Source organism: Dermacentor silvarum, chromosome 5 (assembly GCF_013339745.2).
Source record: "Dermacentor silvarum isolate Dsil-2018 chromosome 5, BIME_Dsil_1.4, whole genome shotgun sequence".
Classification (NCBI taxonomy): Eukaryota; Metazoa; Arthropoda; class Arachnida; order Ixodida; family Ixodidae; genus Dermacentor; species Dermacentor silvarum.
In genome coordinates, this window is record NC_051158.1 from 76,809,630 (window position 1) to 76,826,429 (window position 16,800).

General features: G+C 46.7%; 2 protein-coding genes across 3 annotated transcripts in view; one reads left to right on the top strand and one right to left on the bottom strand.

The window, feature by feature from the left end:
• Window positions 1–3,769: 3,769 nt before the first annotated feature.
• LOC119453495 (60S ribosomal protein L10-like) overlaps window positions 3,770–16,800 on the bottom strand; it is a 295,540-nt gene continuing 282,509 nt past the window's right edge. Inside the window, exons 1-5 of one of the 2 annotated variants that reach the window (XM_049668199.1) lie at window positions 12,608–12,619; window positions 9,847–9,886; window positions 9,670–9,728; window positions 6,775–7,021; window positions 3,770–5,103 (exon numbers count right to left, since the gene is read on the bottom strand). In XM_049668199.1, the coding sequence (XP_049524156.1) occupies window positions 4,836–5,103; window positions 6,775–7,021; window positions 9,670–9,728; window positions 9,847–9,869 (597 nt within the window). In that variant the 5' untranslated portion in view covers window positions 9,870–9,886; window positions 12,608–12,619 and the 3' untranslated portion in view covers window positions 3,770–4,835. Of the gene's footprint in view, window positions 5,104–6,774; window positions 7,022–9,669; window positions 9,729–9,846; window positions 9,887–12,607; window positions 12,620–16,800 lie in introns of those variants that run through there. The other variant, XM_049668198.1, reaches the window with a different exon arrangement.
• Window positions 11,621–16,800, top strand: part of LOC119454184 (sorting nexin-29-like) — a 42,008-nt gene continuing 36,828 nt past the window's right edge. The window contains 5 exon segments of the mRNA XM_037716174.2: window positions 11,621–11,934; window positions 12,394–12,455; window positions 12,830–12,882; window positions 13,106–13,183; window positions 14,106–14,161. Coding sequence (XP_037572102.2) covers window positions 11,928–11,934; window positions 12,394–12,455; window positions 12,830–12,882; window positions 13,106–13,183; window positions 14,106–14,161 — 256 coding nt within the window. The 5' untranslated portion in view covers window positions 11,621–11,927.

The window sequence follows — 16,800 nt, forward strand, 5'->3', positions numbered from 1 at the left end:
TCGTTTTGCGCCACGGCGCACCTCGTGTCCTCCTGAGTGACCGTGGCAAGACGTTCCTATCGCATGTCCTCCGTGAAGTCCTTCAGGCCTCGGACACCATCCATAAGACCACATCATCGTACCATCCGCAAACAAATGGTCTTACGGAGCGTTTTCATCGAACTTTGTCTGACATGATGTCAATGTATGTTCGACCCGATCACACCAACTGGAACACCATCCCACCTTTTGTGACGTTTGCGTATAATACTGCCGTCCAACGTACAACCAATTACAGTCCCTTCTTCCTGGTGTACGGTCGTGCGCCGTCTTTCGTCTTGGACACTACACTCCTTTCAGCACCTGCTGCTCCATCCGCGTCTCTTCCTGAGGAATTTGCCGCTCGCCTCTCCCGGTGCCGTGAACTTGCCCGCGCCAACACCGCTATACCATTCAGGACAAAAGGAAAATTCGCTATGATGCGACGCGTCGCGTTGCTTCGTTCCGCCCAGGCGACGAAGTTCTTTTGTGGAGACCTGTTCGCGCACCGGGGCTCTGTGAAAAATTTCTCCACAGATATCTCGGCCCCTACACCGTTTTGCAACGAACTTCGGCCGTTAACTACAGCGTCACTCCTGTCAGCTCAGCTACTGACCGCCGCCGCCGCACTACGGAAATCGTTCACGTATCTCGCCTGAAACCCTACATTCGCCGTACCTACCCTTTCTAGTTTGCGGTCTTGCTGACCGCTTTCCTGAAGGGGGGAAGTTAGTGTGAGCGCATTTTGCGCATATCGTCGTCGTCATCTCCACAAACGACTCATCATCTTGTGTGCGCGCTATTTGTGCAAATCGTCGTCGTCATCTGTACATACGACTCATCATCATCTTTTGTCTCGTGCGGTGCTTCGTCTCTGACTCGGGCGACTGCTCGGAAATAAAGACATCGCATTGGTCAACGTCTCACAATACAAACATACCCACTTACTGCAGTCGACAAAAATAATTGTTCAATTTTAGTTAATTGGGCTGCTCACAGCGATAATTATCATCTCACTTTGTGCCCCCCTGGCCACATAACTTATTTGCACAGGTGATCTTCGCGTGCCTCCCAGTGCCTAATTTTAAGAAAACCATAAAGCTTAGTTTTGAACAACCTGCATGATCAGGCACAGCCGCCAAGCACATGGCTGTATTGGGTAACGTCCTTTTCCTATAAGCACGGAGAAACCGTACCTGGCTTCGCTACAGGTCTTCTTCCTCTTTCTGGGGTTTTACGTGCCAAAACCAGTTCTGATTATGAGACACGCCGTAGTGGAGGGCCCCGGATTAATTTTGACCACCTGGGGTTCTTTAACGCGCACTACAACGCAAGCACACGGGCGTTTTTGCATTTCGCCTACATAGAAATGCGGCCGCCGCGGCCAGGATGCGATCGCGCGATCTCGTGCTCAGCAGCGCAATGCCTGAACTGACTGAGCCACCACGGCGGGCTAGATGGCGCGAGGTAACACTCGTTTTCATGATGACAGTGGCGGCCGGGGAATAAAAACAGCGCGAACTTCTTGGCAATAAATACAAAAAAAGAAGAAAAAAAAAGTGATTTGCCCTCTCAAGCCTTGTAGGCTACAGGTGCTGCTCTAGCCGTATAAAACGCGGGTTTATCGTGAGCAGAAACGGTGAATTTCGGTAAATGATAAAGGCTACTACTACTATCATCATCATCATCATCATCATCGACAGAAGCTGACCCCCCCCTCAGAAAAAACCTGGATCCGCCCCTGGTCTCGACACCAGGGGTGCGCCGCTAGAAGGAGAGGAGGACCGCTTTGCCACGCGCTCGCGCCCCCCGCAATATTTTGTGGCCGAGTGTACATGGCTCTATGCAGTGAAACGGTCACATGCATGGTATGTTGAGTAAAAAATTGAGGACCCCAAAAAAATTTAAGACTGTCTTGATGTAGATTAGTCATTTGGGCAAACATGCAAAGTATTCCCAGTTCCATACCATGTTTTAACACTGCATGCTCGCGCTTACTGCCGTCACCGCTGACACGAAACGAGACTTGAGACATGTCTGAATGGCGCGATGTTAGGACGTCGATTCGTCCGGCGAATTTTTGGCTATCACACTGTAACTCGTCAACAGTTGGGACTCGCTCGGAGGCGGCGTGTACGTGTCACACAATTCATCAGCAACTGATTACACCCTCGTTGCCAGCGATGGTAACCTTCGACCCGCATCGCCTCTATGTGATCTTGGCCGATTCGCGCGAGAGCCGCTGTTGGCGCGTCTTTCTTCGACTGCGTTATCGGTGCCAATGGCATAGGGCGATTGTCGGTTTCGCTGCTGGAGTCCCACGGTGCAAGATAGCGCAGCACGTAATTCACTGTGTAAGGTAGCGCGGCACGGCACGTTCAGTTAAGTGCTCCTTTGCTTCTCCAGCTGATCACCGTATTTTTTTGCCATAGGAAGCTTGTGCTTCCGTATTCCAAAGGCGTGCTTCGTCCTAGATTTATCTAACAAGCGACGATCTATCACAAACTTAGGAGCTCTCATAAATCCAAATTCTGCATGTTAAGTGAAGACGCCAGCGTGGTTTGCAAAGCAGACAACTGCGGTTGCCATCTTGCCTGCTGCCACAGCAGCAACCAATGGGAAGACGCTTTTCAGCACGACAGCCGACCAGAGGCCCACTTTCATTGGAGGGCCCTTCTTTCAGGGGTTTTACGTGCCAAAACCAGTTCCGATTTACGAGGCACACCGCAGTGGAGGGCTACGGACTAATTTTGACCACCTGGGGTTCTTTAACATGCACTACAACAAAAGCACAGTCCATTTGTGCATTTCGCCTCCATCGAAATGTGGCCGCCGCGGCCAGGATTCGACCCCACGAGCTCGTGCTCAGTTAACACGAGATCGAGAGCTCGTGCTCACTTAGCTAACACCTTAGCTAAGTTAGCCACCGCGACGGGTTTATCGCAGGGCCCGTGTGACTATCTCCAGCAGACCCACGCTTCTGTTGGGTTTGTGCGTTTGCTACAAGATGGCGACGACCGAAGAAATGAGAAGAGGAACGGCAAAACTTTGAGCTTTCGAACAATACCATGATCCTTCAGTGCTCGGTGGAGGGAAACGAGAGAGATGGCCCCATGAACTGCAGTGATTTTGTGCAATTTAATGTTCTCGCTCTGCGAATTGAGATATTTTTTCTTGCACTTCTAGTGCGTTTTAGCCAAACCATTTTGATGCAGCATAGATTAGGTGTTGCAGATACCGAAACGCGCGGTTTCCAAAATTCGATTTTTCTGCTATTTTTGCGATCTGATCCCCGCGTCCCCCCTCATAGTCAACATGGGTCTTGGGAGATAAAAAGTGCACTAAAATTCTTTTTCATTTATTTTCAAATCCCCATATCAGGGCGCACCTGCTCGCAAAAAACTAGCTCAAAATAAGATGTCGTTGAGGAAGAAACCACTGTCCTATGAACTGCTCAGCTTTTCCAATGAAATTGCTGGAATGGCCCATTTTGTGTCATTCACTATTCCACAACAGTATCATCATATCCAGGCCATCTCGGTCTCGTTTGAAAGATCACCTTTGCAGCTTCAGTTTCTGCCAAAACGAGCCTTCAACACTGCTTCCAAAAACTGATTTTGTTGCATAAAAGGTCCTTCAATGTCATTTCTATTCAAGTGTAAAATTGTGGGAGCAGCACTACGTCCCTGCTACTTATTCAATCCTCTCGATTTCTTTTTTTTTTTTGCCTGAATGCCTGGCAAAGAGTGCATTAGAGTGCACGAAAGCCATGATAGTGTTTTAGGACACCGCAACATTTTGAAATCGGATATCACCAATAAAAATTTACATTTGCAAAGTTGCAACTTAAGGATTTCATAACTTCAGCTAAAATAGTTTAACATTAAAATGCAAACTTGCACTCTTTTAATATTCAGGAAGATAGCTGCTTAATTTTAGCTCTCTTGGTGCAGTGCATTTTTTGCAAGTCACATCTAAAATTTATAACAAAATGACTGCAACTTTTTTTAAACTGACTTGGAAAAATTCAGAGCCCTTCCCGTCAAGAAAATGGGGGTAAGCAAAGCTTGCGGCAAGACGACACTCACAGGCGTTCCGCTTCGTTTGCCCTAAACTCAAGCTCGGCGGCTCTTCATTGATGTTTGGCCTCAACATTGCGCTCCCGCAACTCAGGGTCCGAGGCTCTTTGCTCATGCGTCGCCTGGGCTTCGAAAGCCCTCACGCTAGAATCGGACGACAAGCTTCACTGACCCCCATTTTCTCGAGAGAAGGGCTGGTGATTTTGTCTATTTAGGTACCACGTGTGACAAGGGTAGTTCAAGGACGTGTTACAGGTCCCTGTAACATTGAGCTTGGTCCCTTTCTGCACTATCACCAGGATCAGCCCACTTTTCAGCGAACACCACCACCGCCGACACCCGTGAGCCTATAAAAAGCTTCGCTTAAAAAACTAATTGCATATTTGTTATCAGCAGCACACAAGATTGAATATTTCCTGAAAATTTCATGTCCAGAGTAAACAACGTAACTTTTTATCCGGGAACCAGGTCCCTCCATAGAAAGTGGGCGCATATTTGATTCGGCGGCGTGTTCTGGTATTTCTGTATTTTGCTAAAATTTGCCAGATAATTCTATATATTTTGTCAGTCCCGTCAAGGTTGAATGAATGGAAGTCAACTGTGTGGCGCTGTAGGGCAAGATCATCCATGCATCTCACTTTCCAACCATTTGCTTTGCCTTGTGCGTCACCGAGTAGGCACTGTTCAATCCACGCTCCCACCTCGCCATGCCGACAAAAGCACGGCACCGGCGAACCACTAGAGCGCAAGTGAGTGTTTGGAAAGCCAGATGCTTGCGCGATCTCGTCCCAGCACACTGCTAACAAAAATGCTGCTATGGGGGGAAAAAAAAGCACAGCGAACCTTCTGGCGGCCGGGGAACTTGAACTTGGCACGACGCAGCGCTTCGATGACGTTCTCCTTGTGCTGCTCCTTGGCGCGCACTGACATGATCTTCTGGCCAATTTTCACCCTGGCGACTGTGCCCTGGGGCTTGCCAAAGGCACCACGCATCCCCGTCTGCAGCCTGCAACCAGTAAAAGAGAGAAACTGCATCAGGCTGATTTCTAGCAGCTTTCAGGGTGTCCAGGCTCCGACCTCATCTAGTATTCGAAATTTCCACAACTTAAATTCTGGAGTAAAACAATCCGCTTATGAGGCACGCCATAGTACGGACTCTAATGCCGGAGTTGCACACGTATGATTGCTGGCAAGTGCAAGCTCGCATCTGCACACCTATGCATGCACGGACGGCACTCAGGCTGGCTTGCATCTCTGCTCCTGAAGCCACGTCGTGCATATATAGCGCAACATTTGTTATGTGCACAACCTGGCTGGAATACGTGCTCGTCTGTCCACGCTTTGTAAAGAGCAGCTTAGTCCTGCACCCGCTCGACCGACAGATGGTAGCCAAATCCAGATGGAGCATTTTTGAAGCACATCAAAAGCGTCTAGCCAATATACCAGTGAGCACCCGCTGGCACACGTCTTGCAGATGCAAACTGCATTCCTTGCAAGGCGCTGCAGACACAAGCACGCGTTGGCGAGTGCACGTGTGGTCCGGGCTTCAACCTGTACTTGGATCTTAAATATGCGCAGGTTTTTATTTTACCCACATCAAAATGTGACCGCTGCAACCCGACATCGAACCCACAGCCTTACTAGCAAAACGCCATAGCCACTAAACAGCTGTGGCATGCTAACTTCCACAAAGGAGAATGTGGCACCCCTTAAGAGTCACCTTCAAGTTTTCATGCAACAAATTTCTGGATCGATACTAGCAGGCCCCAGCTCTTCAGAAACACTCTCCAATGACTCCCGCATTGCTAGGAAAGCACTTTTCCATTACCCCGTCTTCCAGCACCCTGGTTATAAATACTGAGCTAAGAAATTTTTGCAGAGCGGTAACTGAAGTACAGGGAGGGGTAGCTTTTTAATTTAGTAAGTGAAGTCATTGTTCGAACAGCTTCCAAAAGAATCCATCTTTTAAATTACCCATTTCTGGCAGATCCGCTAACAACCCTTTTCCAGGTACTTAATACCCTAGCAACTGCCAAGGTGTCACTGGACCCCTTGGCTTCAGTCCTCTAGATGCCAAACCTACCCCCCCCCCCCCACCTTCCGCTCATTACCATCAAGAACCATTCTAATCTTAATTCCAAAACTGAAAAAAAAATCAACACATCTAAACTGTCCTCCCAAGTGTACAGGCTCCTCGGCGTTTGGCACTAGCATAGCTGAAAGAGCATGCCTCCTAATACACAGGCCAAATACCGAACCTTGCTGATATGTTCCTATTCACGATTTCCTGGTGCCAACATTCTAAATCCAGAGCACTAAAAATGACACGGTACCGCTAGGCTTTTTTTTTTACTGGCTGAGGGGCGACAGCTATTAGATAGATTTGTCTAATCTCCACGCTCATCGCTTCAGACGTTCTTGCAGTTTACTGAATTCAATTTTTTTTTTCTAAACACATCAAGCCAATAAGCCTGCCCACCTGCATAACCACTGCAAGATTGCTGTATTTGTAACAAGAATTTAAGGAAAACGCTTAATTTGCAACACCCAGAAGAATATCCACCTACTGCTCATCATTCCCAAGTTGAACTGCACACTAGGACCAGGAGTTCCTCATTCCTGTACAGAACTGTGGTGCAAACCTGTGGTCCCGAGAAAAAAAAGTGGCAGAACGCACCTATCAGCGCCAGCACACGACAACATTTTGTTGATTCGGATGACGTGGAAGGGGTGGAGTCTCATCCGGAGGTGGAAAGCGTCCTTGCCGCAGGTCTTGACAAGGTACTTGTTGGCGCAGATGCGGCCAGCCTCCAGCGCCTCGGACGAGATCTGCTCAAACTCCTTCGAGATGAGGTGGATGCACAGCGGGAACTCGTCCACCCGCGCCTTCTTGCGGCCCAAGTCAAAGATGCGGATCTTCGGGTCTGCAGCGAGGAGAAAACAGGTGCAGAAAGACTTAAGTTCCACGGCCCGGGCTCATTTTTTACTCTCGGAAACACATTAGGTCCCACCACCACGACAGTTATGATGCTACACAGTTCCTTTCTGCCGGCATGGCTTGCACTACGTGCTCTTATGCTACCTCGAAATACTGTTCTTACCCAATTCTAACGCACATGTCCAAGAAGAAAATGAGCCAAAAATATTGCCAGCACATTAATTACATGAGCATTTGAAACAGCATTTGCCATTGTCAAGTGCCAACCGTCATGGCCATTGTCAATTGGATGGTGCATTTTTATGCGGCTTCCAGCGAAAGCTCATTTTACTTGCTAGGCTCATAGCAAGAGGGCTGTTATCACACATTTCCAGGGACACACCACAGGACAAACCAGGAAAGTGGTTAGTCTAGGCATGGGCCACTACAGTCGAACTCGGGATGTATCGAATCTGATGGGGATCACAAAAAAGTTCAATGTATAGGCAATTTCCATATATAAAATAAACATTTTATACAGACATTTTCAAGGGGCTTTTACAGCTGTTCCACATACACAATAATTCGTTATATGTGGGTTCGAGACTATCAAGATTTGGAAAGCTTGTGGAATCATTCAAGCAACGTGGAATATCAAATAAAGCTAACTGGTCGTCATCCATTGTTTCCTCGAGCTTGCACCAGACCAAGGTTGATGGGAAGGCTTGCGCCAACTGCAATGTGTCGAGGCATAGCACCACTGGCACCCAGACTTCAAGGTGGTGTCACTACCCGTTTACTCCGTTGCACTTTTTCTGGCTCTCCTGGCAGTAAGAGTAATAAATTGATGATTTTACATTCCAAGACCCCTATTTGATTATGAGGCACCCCGTAGAATCTCATTGGCTGATGGAGTGACGTCAGAAGTGAGGGCAAAATTAAATTTTTGGCATTTTGCCGGCAGCTGGGAGAAATATAATTTCAATGCCAAAAATTTAATTTTGCCCTCACTTCAGACGTCACTCCATCAGCCAATGAGATTCGACTGCCGGGAGAATTTCGAAAACTTATTTCTCCTGGCTGCCGGCAGAATAGCCACTCCCTTAATTTTTACCACCATGGAACCGATTCTTTAACGTGCTCCCAATGCATGGGACACAGGCCGGCGCTATTGCATTTCGCCCCCACTGAAATGTGGTTGCCGTGGCCGAGATTTGATCCCACAACCTCGTGCTTAGCAGCACGACACGGTGGTAGTAGTGTTTTGTATTGTAAAGGGGTGATTTACTGACACAGGTGAAGCCATTTTTTCTCTTTAGTGCCTTACTTTATGGTGGCAGCATGTGGGCTGGTGACATTCCTGATGAACTCTGTTCCCCACACTTTTTTTAAATTGCATATCACAGCTCTACTAGCATGAATGTGGTCATTTTGGTTATATTAGGGCAAGTTAGATGTGTAGGAAAGCCTCCATACAATATTTTGCCTTTTATTTTTGGAGCAGTAACACATACGAAATATAAAATAGAGCTGAAACATTCTGAAGCTAATCTAATAGAATAAGGACTAATTATTGCATTACAACAAATTTGCATAGAAATAAAGGCCAATTGTTGCCACAATACAAGTTTGCAATGTCAAACGAGCATAGTATGGGAAACCACAAAGATGGTTGAAACATGAGGGTTTGAAGTTAACACAAATCCATTCATTGCCTATCATTTCGAGCTATACCGGCAGCACATATAAGCGCCAATACATTTTTCCCACCTATATTATCAGTTTGAAACTGCAGTTTGTAGTATACCTATACAAATATTTACTTCAAGTCAATGGAGTGCCACTGTCACACACAGTGCCTAAACAGCGACAGCTAAATTGATGCCTCAAAACAGAAAAACCTTCCACTTTCTGTGAATTAAGCCACCCATGCCCGCTAGACTGATGTATGGTCATCCACACTTGCAACATTGCATGCCTGCACAGCTCTATAAATTGTAGACTAAAAACAAGTGAAATTACTACAGCTTGGAGTTAGAACCAGCAGTCATTGAAGATAAGCCACCATTTGCTAGCCTTAATACAAACTTCAGGATGAGTGCATTGACGACACCTTTCCTGCACCCTCATTGGCAGCAGAGATCTTTGCTTCGAATGCAGCCATCCAGCTAATCACTCCGCTACGCCAGTTATCAGCATAAGTCAGCACAGCATTTCGTAGATTTTCGTAGCATTTCGTATAATTTCGTACATTTGACGAGCTAGGGCTGCCCAATGCTGAAATCGCTTGCTCTGCCACGAAAATTCGAAAGACCACTGAACGACGACGGCGCTTCACACGTGGTAAAAGCCTGGTACTAGTAGTAGACAAATATCATGCTCGTCAAGAGTTCACAGGCCTACGGATATCTTTCTGGCCATTTTTCTGGTTATTAATAACTCTACACGTCCACGCGGACACCACCACAATGCCACTAACGAGTTCACAGTTAGTAAAGCCGCCTAGGAGCAAGACTGATTTGGGCAACATGCTTAATAATCTACTCTTTAGTATCTTAGGAAGTCATATGCAGCGTAGAGTGCGGTCATAGGCAACGGGTGCAAGCGGAAACTTGCAATTTCAATGACAGCTAAGCCTAGTGCCGGGATACTCACCGGGGACACCACGACAGAACCGCGACTTGGGGTACGGCTTGTTCTTGCAGTAGCGGTAACTGTCACAAGAAAAAAAAATATGTGAGAAAACGCCAGCGACAGTTGCGATAAGTGATACGAAAGATTGCGCACAAATGCAAAATTCCTCAATGCATCGTGACAACGAGTTCTACTTACCATCTTGCGGGTCGGCGACCCATCTTGCTGGCTGAAGTGCCTAAGACACAGAAAAAAAGCGAAAATGTCACTTAATCACACTATAGGTTATAGTAAAGGTAGATCATGCTTCATATTAAGCCATTCTATGATCAGTATTAGCAATGAAATTCGCCGATTAAGTTCGATTTCACGTACAAGTAAAGAGCACACAACCACGCAACTTACCGAGCAAGAGGAGAAAAGAAACGGAAATACAACCGCGCCACCTGCCTCGTTTGCCAACTTGCCTAAGCTAGGCTAGGCTTGGATTTGTTTCCTAACTAACTTGTTTCGGTTTCATTATGGTTTCACGGCCGCCATGGAGAAAGGAACGGCCGCACAATTTGCTGTTTGTGCTCATCGCTAGTGGATAACACCCCAATACCGTAGCCCCGAAGTCGCGCCTGAAAGCTTGAAACTCACTTTGAAACTAAATTATCTAAGCAACAAGCGTAAAAAAATACAGGAGGCGCACGCTAAAGTGGCCACACCGTGTAACGCCGCAGACATTTCAAGTGAACAAGTTCCCTCTTGTAAATCGGCAAACGAATTAAAAAAATTGAAAACAGGTATGGTTCAGAAAGGGGTACAGCCTATTAATTTATCTTCTTCTTTCTGGGGTTTTATGCGCCAAATTCAGTCCTGATTATGAGGCACGCCGCATAGTTATATAACCACCGTATACAGTAAAAAAACGTTGGGTACAGCGTAGATGTGGTAACTGAAAGACCACCAAGAAGTAGTTGACGCAGCTGAAACAGGCTGAATTAGTATGCCCCAATCATCCATTGAACTACGTAACGTGACTACCTGCACGAAAAAAAAAATAAGATAAATAAATTCACTGGCGATTGCGATATCCTCTAACGCGAAATTTGGTGTATTGGCTGGTGCGAACAATCTGTCTCGTGCGGAACGTTGCAAACGGAGCGAAATGTGGCGCGACTGCCTCTCTATATTCTGGAGACCATAGAATAAAGAACCAATGGGCAACGCGTGGGCGCGATTCACAACAGCCGCCACAGAGAGACCTCCCAGACGATTGGATTTATTGGCCTCACCCTTTGTAACGGGCGGGCATCGCAGCGAAAAAAAGTAGCGATGCCCTGTGTCTTCCACTTTGTGGCGTTGCAGCAACTGAACAGAACGCGAAACGAACAAAGATCTCCGATCGCGCCCCTGGCCGCTACTTAATTTTAGTCACTCTACTTTGGTGCCAGCTCGCGCGCTACTCTGGCGCCATCTCGTAAGATCGTCGCTGCACTGCACTACGCTTTTCTTCTCACGCTTTCGCCATACCTTTCTCTTCCTCCGCTTTCCTCCTCGCGTCTTTCATCCCCCGCTGCGCTGCGCGTTCACTTTCATCATTCGCTGTGTTTGTTCGCTCGGTTACGAGCGACAAAGATGACGCCGACGCAAAAACAGACGCTGCGCTCTGAAAACAAGAGCTGGTAACGAACGTAGGTGTTTTTCAGGAAGATCAACCGCACCTGCGCCTCAGTACCTTTCTTTCTCGAATCCGTCACGCGTGAAACCATTCATTGGCTGCGTTCAACAGATCGATACGAGAGAGCGTAGGTGGCAAATTAGTTAGAACGTACGGGAGGGAGCAGAGTCAACAAGACCCGACGATTGATTAGTCAGGTGTAGCGCAATGAAAGCGGCTGCGCCTTCCACAACCTATCGGCGAGTCCATTGATTTTGTCGATTCTAGGTTAGCGTCCGGAGCCGCAAACAGCGCTGCAGTCGCTAGCGTCGTGATCTCTCCTCCGCTCTCGCCGTGTGTGGGGTGATGTGGGAAGCGGCCGTGATCGGGGGGGTGTTAGCGAAATTTGTCTCTCTCCGTGGTGCGATTATCATCCCCCGTGTCCGCGATGGACTCATGGACAGAGGCGTAATCTTGCACCGCGCTTTATCGGCGAGATTATCGCCGGCTCCCTCGTGCGCGGTGCAGCGGCTCAACGTAGTGACGAGGACCATGTGTGCGTAAAGCCGCGCTCGTACGGAACGAAACACGGTGAAACAACGCCGCCAGCCGCCGCAGCTCGGTCTCGTCGACAATGAGCGGTGAGATCCTCCGCTGTGCTTTTTTTCTCCTTCAGACCGCAGCGTGAATCTTGTAACCCGATGCAACTCCGGACGCAATACAGGAGCGATACCTCGCGAATGGGAGTGCTTCGTATTGCATTGGTTTTCTCCGTAGTACATCATATCGCGTCTTGTTGATTCATCGCGCGTTGCGTTTTGCGAGGGACGGACTTAACACGTTTCTCCGCTACGCAATCGCTCATATATCTTCATCTCGTCTCGCTCTCACGCGCATAAAGAAAAAACAACAAACAGAACTGCGTCATGCAGGCAAGTGTATGGTTTCGTTTCGGTCGTTTTTAAAAGCGGATACTTGTCAGACGTCGCGCGCATCGTTCGCTAGCTGTCAGTTCCGACGTGCGATCTGTCGTTTCTTTGTTGCGTGTTTTTCCGGCACTGCCTTAACGTTTTGTAGAACCCTGCCGCCTTTTGTTTCAGAGGATACCAGTCCGTCGGATCGGCAGATCCTGCTCTCCCGTTTGCTGGATGCCGTGAAACAGGTGACCAGCGCGTTTTTGGACTCTTTCTTCCCTGGCGTTGTGTGCCTCGCAATACCATTCCCATTCATTTACGCTGGGGAGGAGTACAACTCCTCGCGAGTTCGCCGACTCGGTCGCCCGAATTTTGCCCCCTGCTGTCGTTACCTGCTTACCGGTGCATGTGGTTCTCCCGATGTGTGTCTATTGCTTGGCTGGATATACTTTCTCCTGGAGCTGGTGTGACGCAATGTTCCAAGGAACGTCCGTAGTTCGGGCGAGCATTAGCATTGATGAACATTCGCAGTAGGCAATTTGCCCAAACCGAACGCGTTCATTTGCTGTAGCAATCGAGTGACGCGCTTGGCCAATCGTATTTGTGTGGTGCGCAATTTCAGTGCCAGATCCGCTTCGGGGGACGCAAGGAGCTGGCGACGGAAAGCGACAGCAGGTGCGTTTCGTCACGCGCGTCTTGTCACTTTCAATGTTGAAACGTTGTGTGTGTTTAGTTGCTCTTCCTGTGCGTCGCTGTTGCGCTGACTGACCATCTGGCGCGCGGTCTACTTGATATAACCTTACCATAAGCCAGCTGCGCCGTGAGAGTGACATTTGTGGCGCGATCTGCTGATTATTTTGGTTTCGTTTATCCTTGTTTTGTTTTCCTCCCCTCACAGGGTTGTCAACCTGTGTACGCAGTTCGAGGCCGTGCTGCAGCATGGAATGAAGAAGTCTAAAGGACTAAGCTCCATCAGGTGACTTCTTATTTTCTTTTTACACCCTCTCTCCATGATAGTCTATTATCATTAGGTGTTCTAGTCTATTATCAGTTATCACTATCAACTGTTTACTTCATTATTTTACTCTGGTATGAACAGTTCTAGACAGTAACATTTTCCCAAGGAATTGTGCAGTAGGGAGTATCACATTTATGGCCAAAATTTGCCTTATGCAGCGGGCTTCCTGTCAACTGACTGGTTGAACTGTGTTTGTAATTGATTGAAAATTAAATTCTGGGGGTCTTACGTGCCAAAAGCATGATAAGATTACGAGGCTCGCCATAGTGGTGTATACAGGATTATAATTTTGACCACTTGGGGTTCTTTAATGTGCACCCAATGCATGGCACAGAGACGTTTTAAGATTTTGCCCCCATTGAAATGCAGCCGGACAAACCGATATTTGATCCCGCGCCCACGGCCTTAGCAGCGAAAGTTTGTAATGGCCAATAGGCTTCTTCTTTCGTTAGTTGATTACATGAACACCTTGTGTAGAGTAAGCATAGATGCAGCCGCTCCTTGGTTTCACCATCGTTGGCAGACATTAATGATGGCCATAGTAGCACTTTGCTTGGTAAGCTGTATATATTTCTAAAACACGCTGCTTCACAACATCTTGCACTTCTTCTGCACATGTGAAATGTTGGCTAGCTTTTGCTCTTCACTCGTTTGTCAGTTGTACAGTGCGTGGAGCGGTATAGCGTGCCTTTACATTAACATATTTCAGAAAACGATTCGGTGCGATTTGAAATTCAATCGTGCATTTTGCAAACGAGCCCATTTTGGTTGAGCTAGAAGTGACAGCCGCACTCGGAACAAACGTTGCAATATTTCAATATCTGAATGGCCGGGTTGTTTCCCCAACAGAAACCAATCACATGTTTCTTCCAACTTTTAGGCAAGTCTCCGAGATTGTCAAGGGCCTGAATCTCTGGAACAGCGACTCTGATTACGGTAAGAATGCCTTTCTCGTTTTAGTGTAATGGCATTCGATGCAGGCTGACAGTATGAGAAATTCTTTTTGTGGCTAAATGACCTTCAATTGTAATCGTGGCAGTTTTATGGTACACTGTTGTGACAAGCCTAGACGTTTATCAGTTTTCAGAGTTTGGAGCCGGACTTTGCATAAGGCGTGATGTGATGTAACCTGCCGTCGTGGGCACTGTTTGATGAGCCATGGCTACGCTACATCACATTGTGCCAGAAACAAAAATAATATTGTATCATTCATCTTTTCTCCTATTTCTCTTCGAAGAGAAACATTTTGTATTATTTCCGATATGACTGCAGGGATGCTAACAATCTCTCGTTGATTCCTGCTCTATTTTTATAAATGATTTGACTAAGTTTTGTGCAAGGAGATTCATTATCTCGAGCTTGCCTGACCAGCAGTATTTATGCCTTGAAAATGAGGATCAAGTACTCGTACAAGTAGCTCTGAAGAAAATGAAAGTTATCAGCAATATTGAATGGACAGTGGAGAGGGCTTAGTGTCCCGTATACGTTGGCCTTGAGCGGCATTCTGTTTCCAAGATGTTTAGAGAATTCAGGTGTAAGATTGGACACAGCACGTGCAAATGCTTTCTGTGTGCTGATCAAAGTACCTTCGTCAAGAATGGATGGTGCGATAACGTAAAGCACAGGACACATGACATTTTCAACTTTCTCTTTTTTCCCCCCTTTTTTGTGCCTTAATTGAAGGTCCTGAACCTCGAGACCCTACAAAACATAGTGGCGGTACATCCATTCTTTGGAGATGATTGGCAACTTTAATGCAATCAGTAGTCTATCATGTGATGGGATTCTATAAAGTACAGAGAAAGCAAACCAAATACTATGAGGCACAAGCTATAGACAGAGGCTGAATGAGATGTACTGCTTATTATTATTATTTTTAAATTCGGCATGTGTCTCAGCCTTCTCGTTTAACCCTGAGTGGTACACCAAGAACCAACAACCTGCCATCAGTGAAGGGCACGCGTGAGCTGTCAAAACACTCCTGTGTTTCCCGGACTGACAATGAGTTGCATCTAATCAAGCATAGCCGTGTGTTCGCACACAGCGTTGTCTTATCAGTTCCATTTCTGGCAGCAGACAGCGAAATCTCGTTCCGGTGTTGTGGCAAACACAGAGCGTGAGAGCACACCTGTCGGTCTGGGGGCGACCTCATCACCACTGTGCCGTGCCGAGTTAAAATTTTTGAGGAGTTGCTGCCTGCTCTCGAACAAGAGGATGAAATGGAGTGCTTGGCCCCAAGAAGCTTGTCACGTCATCGCAGATGCTTGCACGCAGGCATCGCTGCGTGATCGCTGCTGACTCGCGCAGGCACCATGAGTCGCATTGATGAGTCTAACAAGTAAAAGGTTTTGTGTGTGTTTCCCGAGGAGCAATGCAAGTAAATAGGGCTAATATTCTGGCTAATGCTAGTGCAAGAAAAGGAATGTAGTAAATACTTACATTTCTGTCAAGGCGGGGGGATAACACAGTACAGCAACAGAACTTAAACAATAAAACTGGCAAATTGACAGCTGAAACATGTTTCTGTATTTCAGTGCCATAACTCACTGTTACTGTATTATCGTTTTTCCTTTTTTCGAAATATAGTTTCTAATTATGAGATACATAGTAGTTATTGGCATTATTTAAAGCTCTTTCTAACAGAATTGCCTTGCTTTTGATGTCTATTTCTAACTAGCCGAGATAGCGAAGCCTTGATGGCCTTTCCGGTGATCAACTTAAGTTGTCCATGCTATTTCAAGAGACAGCATTCTCAAAGATATTGTTGCATGAAATCATGCATTTATAAATATTTACAGGGGACAATAATGAGTATGGGCACGGCAGTGGCGAATATAGCACGGAAGAACTTTCACCTTTTCTTATTCTCGTCAAAATTGTCTGAGAAGAAGATGCTTTGGCCTTCATCAGTGTCACAGCACATGAAAACGCCCCAATCTGTGGATCTCGACGAGTGGCTTGTGTACCTAAATAACGCTGCTGCCCACTGAGCACGCAGCACTTCCATACAAAAATGGGATGACAACGCTACCAAATTTCACTTTCTCCTTGAAGACTGAAACGAGAGCTTAAAAGGAAGAATTTTCGAGATGTGTAGCAGATAAGGAAGAAAAATGACGAAGCACTAGGGATGCGAGTTTGCAAGAGTTTCAGAACAGTTTTTAACAATGGATCAAGCAGTGGGACAAATCCAACTCCTCCCTGAGAGTAATTTCTAGGTGATTGATCTCTTGGAATGTTTGACGAAATAGGTGAATTAGAAAAAAAAAAATGTATGCAGATTCAACACAGATGATGTAATCTATGCGAAACAAAGCTTTTCTCAGGCAGTTATTTAAATACTATAAAACCAAATGCGATGCGTATGCTTGCCTTCATTGTCACCTGTGCAACATGTAATCTCATGCAATGTTTACGTTTATGCACGATACCGGGCACAACTTTAATGTGATTGAATGGTCATATACATGCGAACGTGCAGAGTAAGACGTCGTCGCAGTGATGTGACGAGCATGAAGGTGATGTTTATCGAGGGAAGAGGGGAGAGGACAGATGTACGCTAAGCAAAGTTCGAC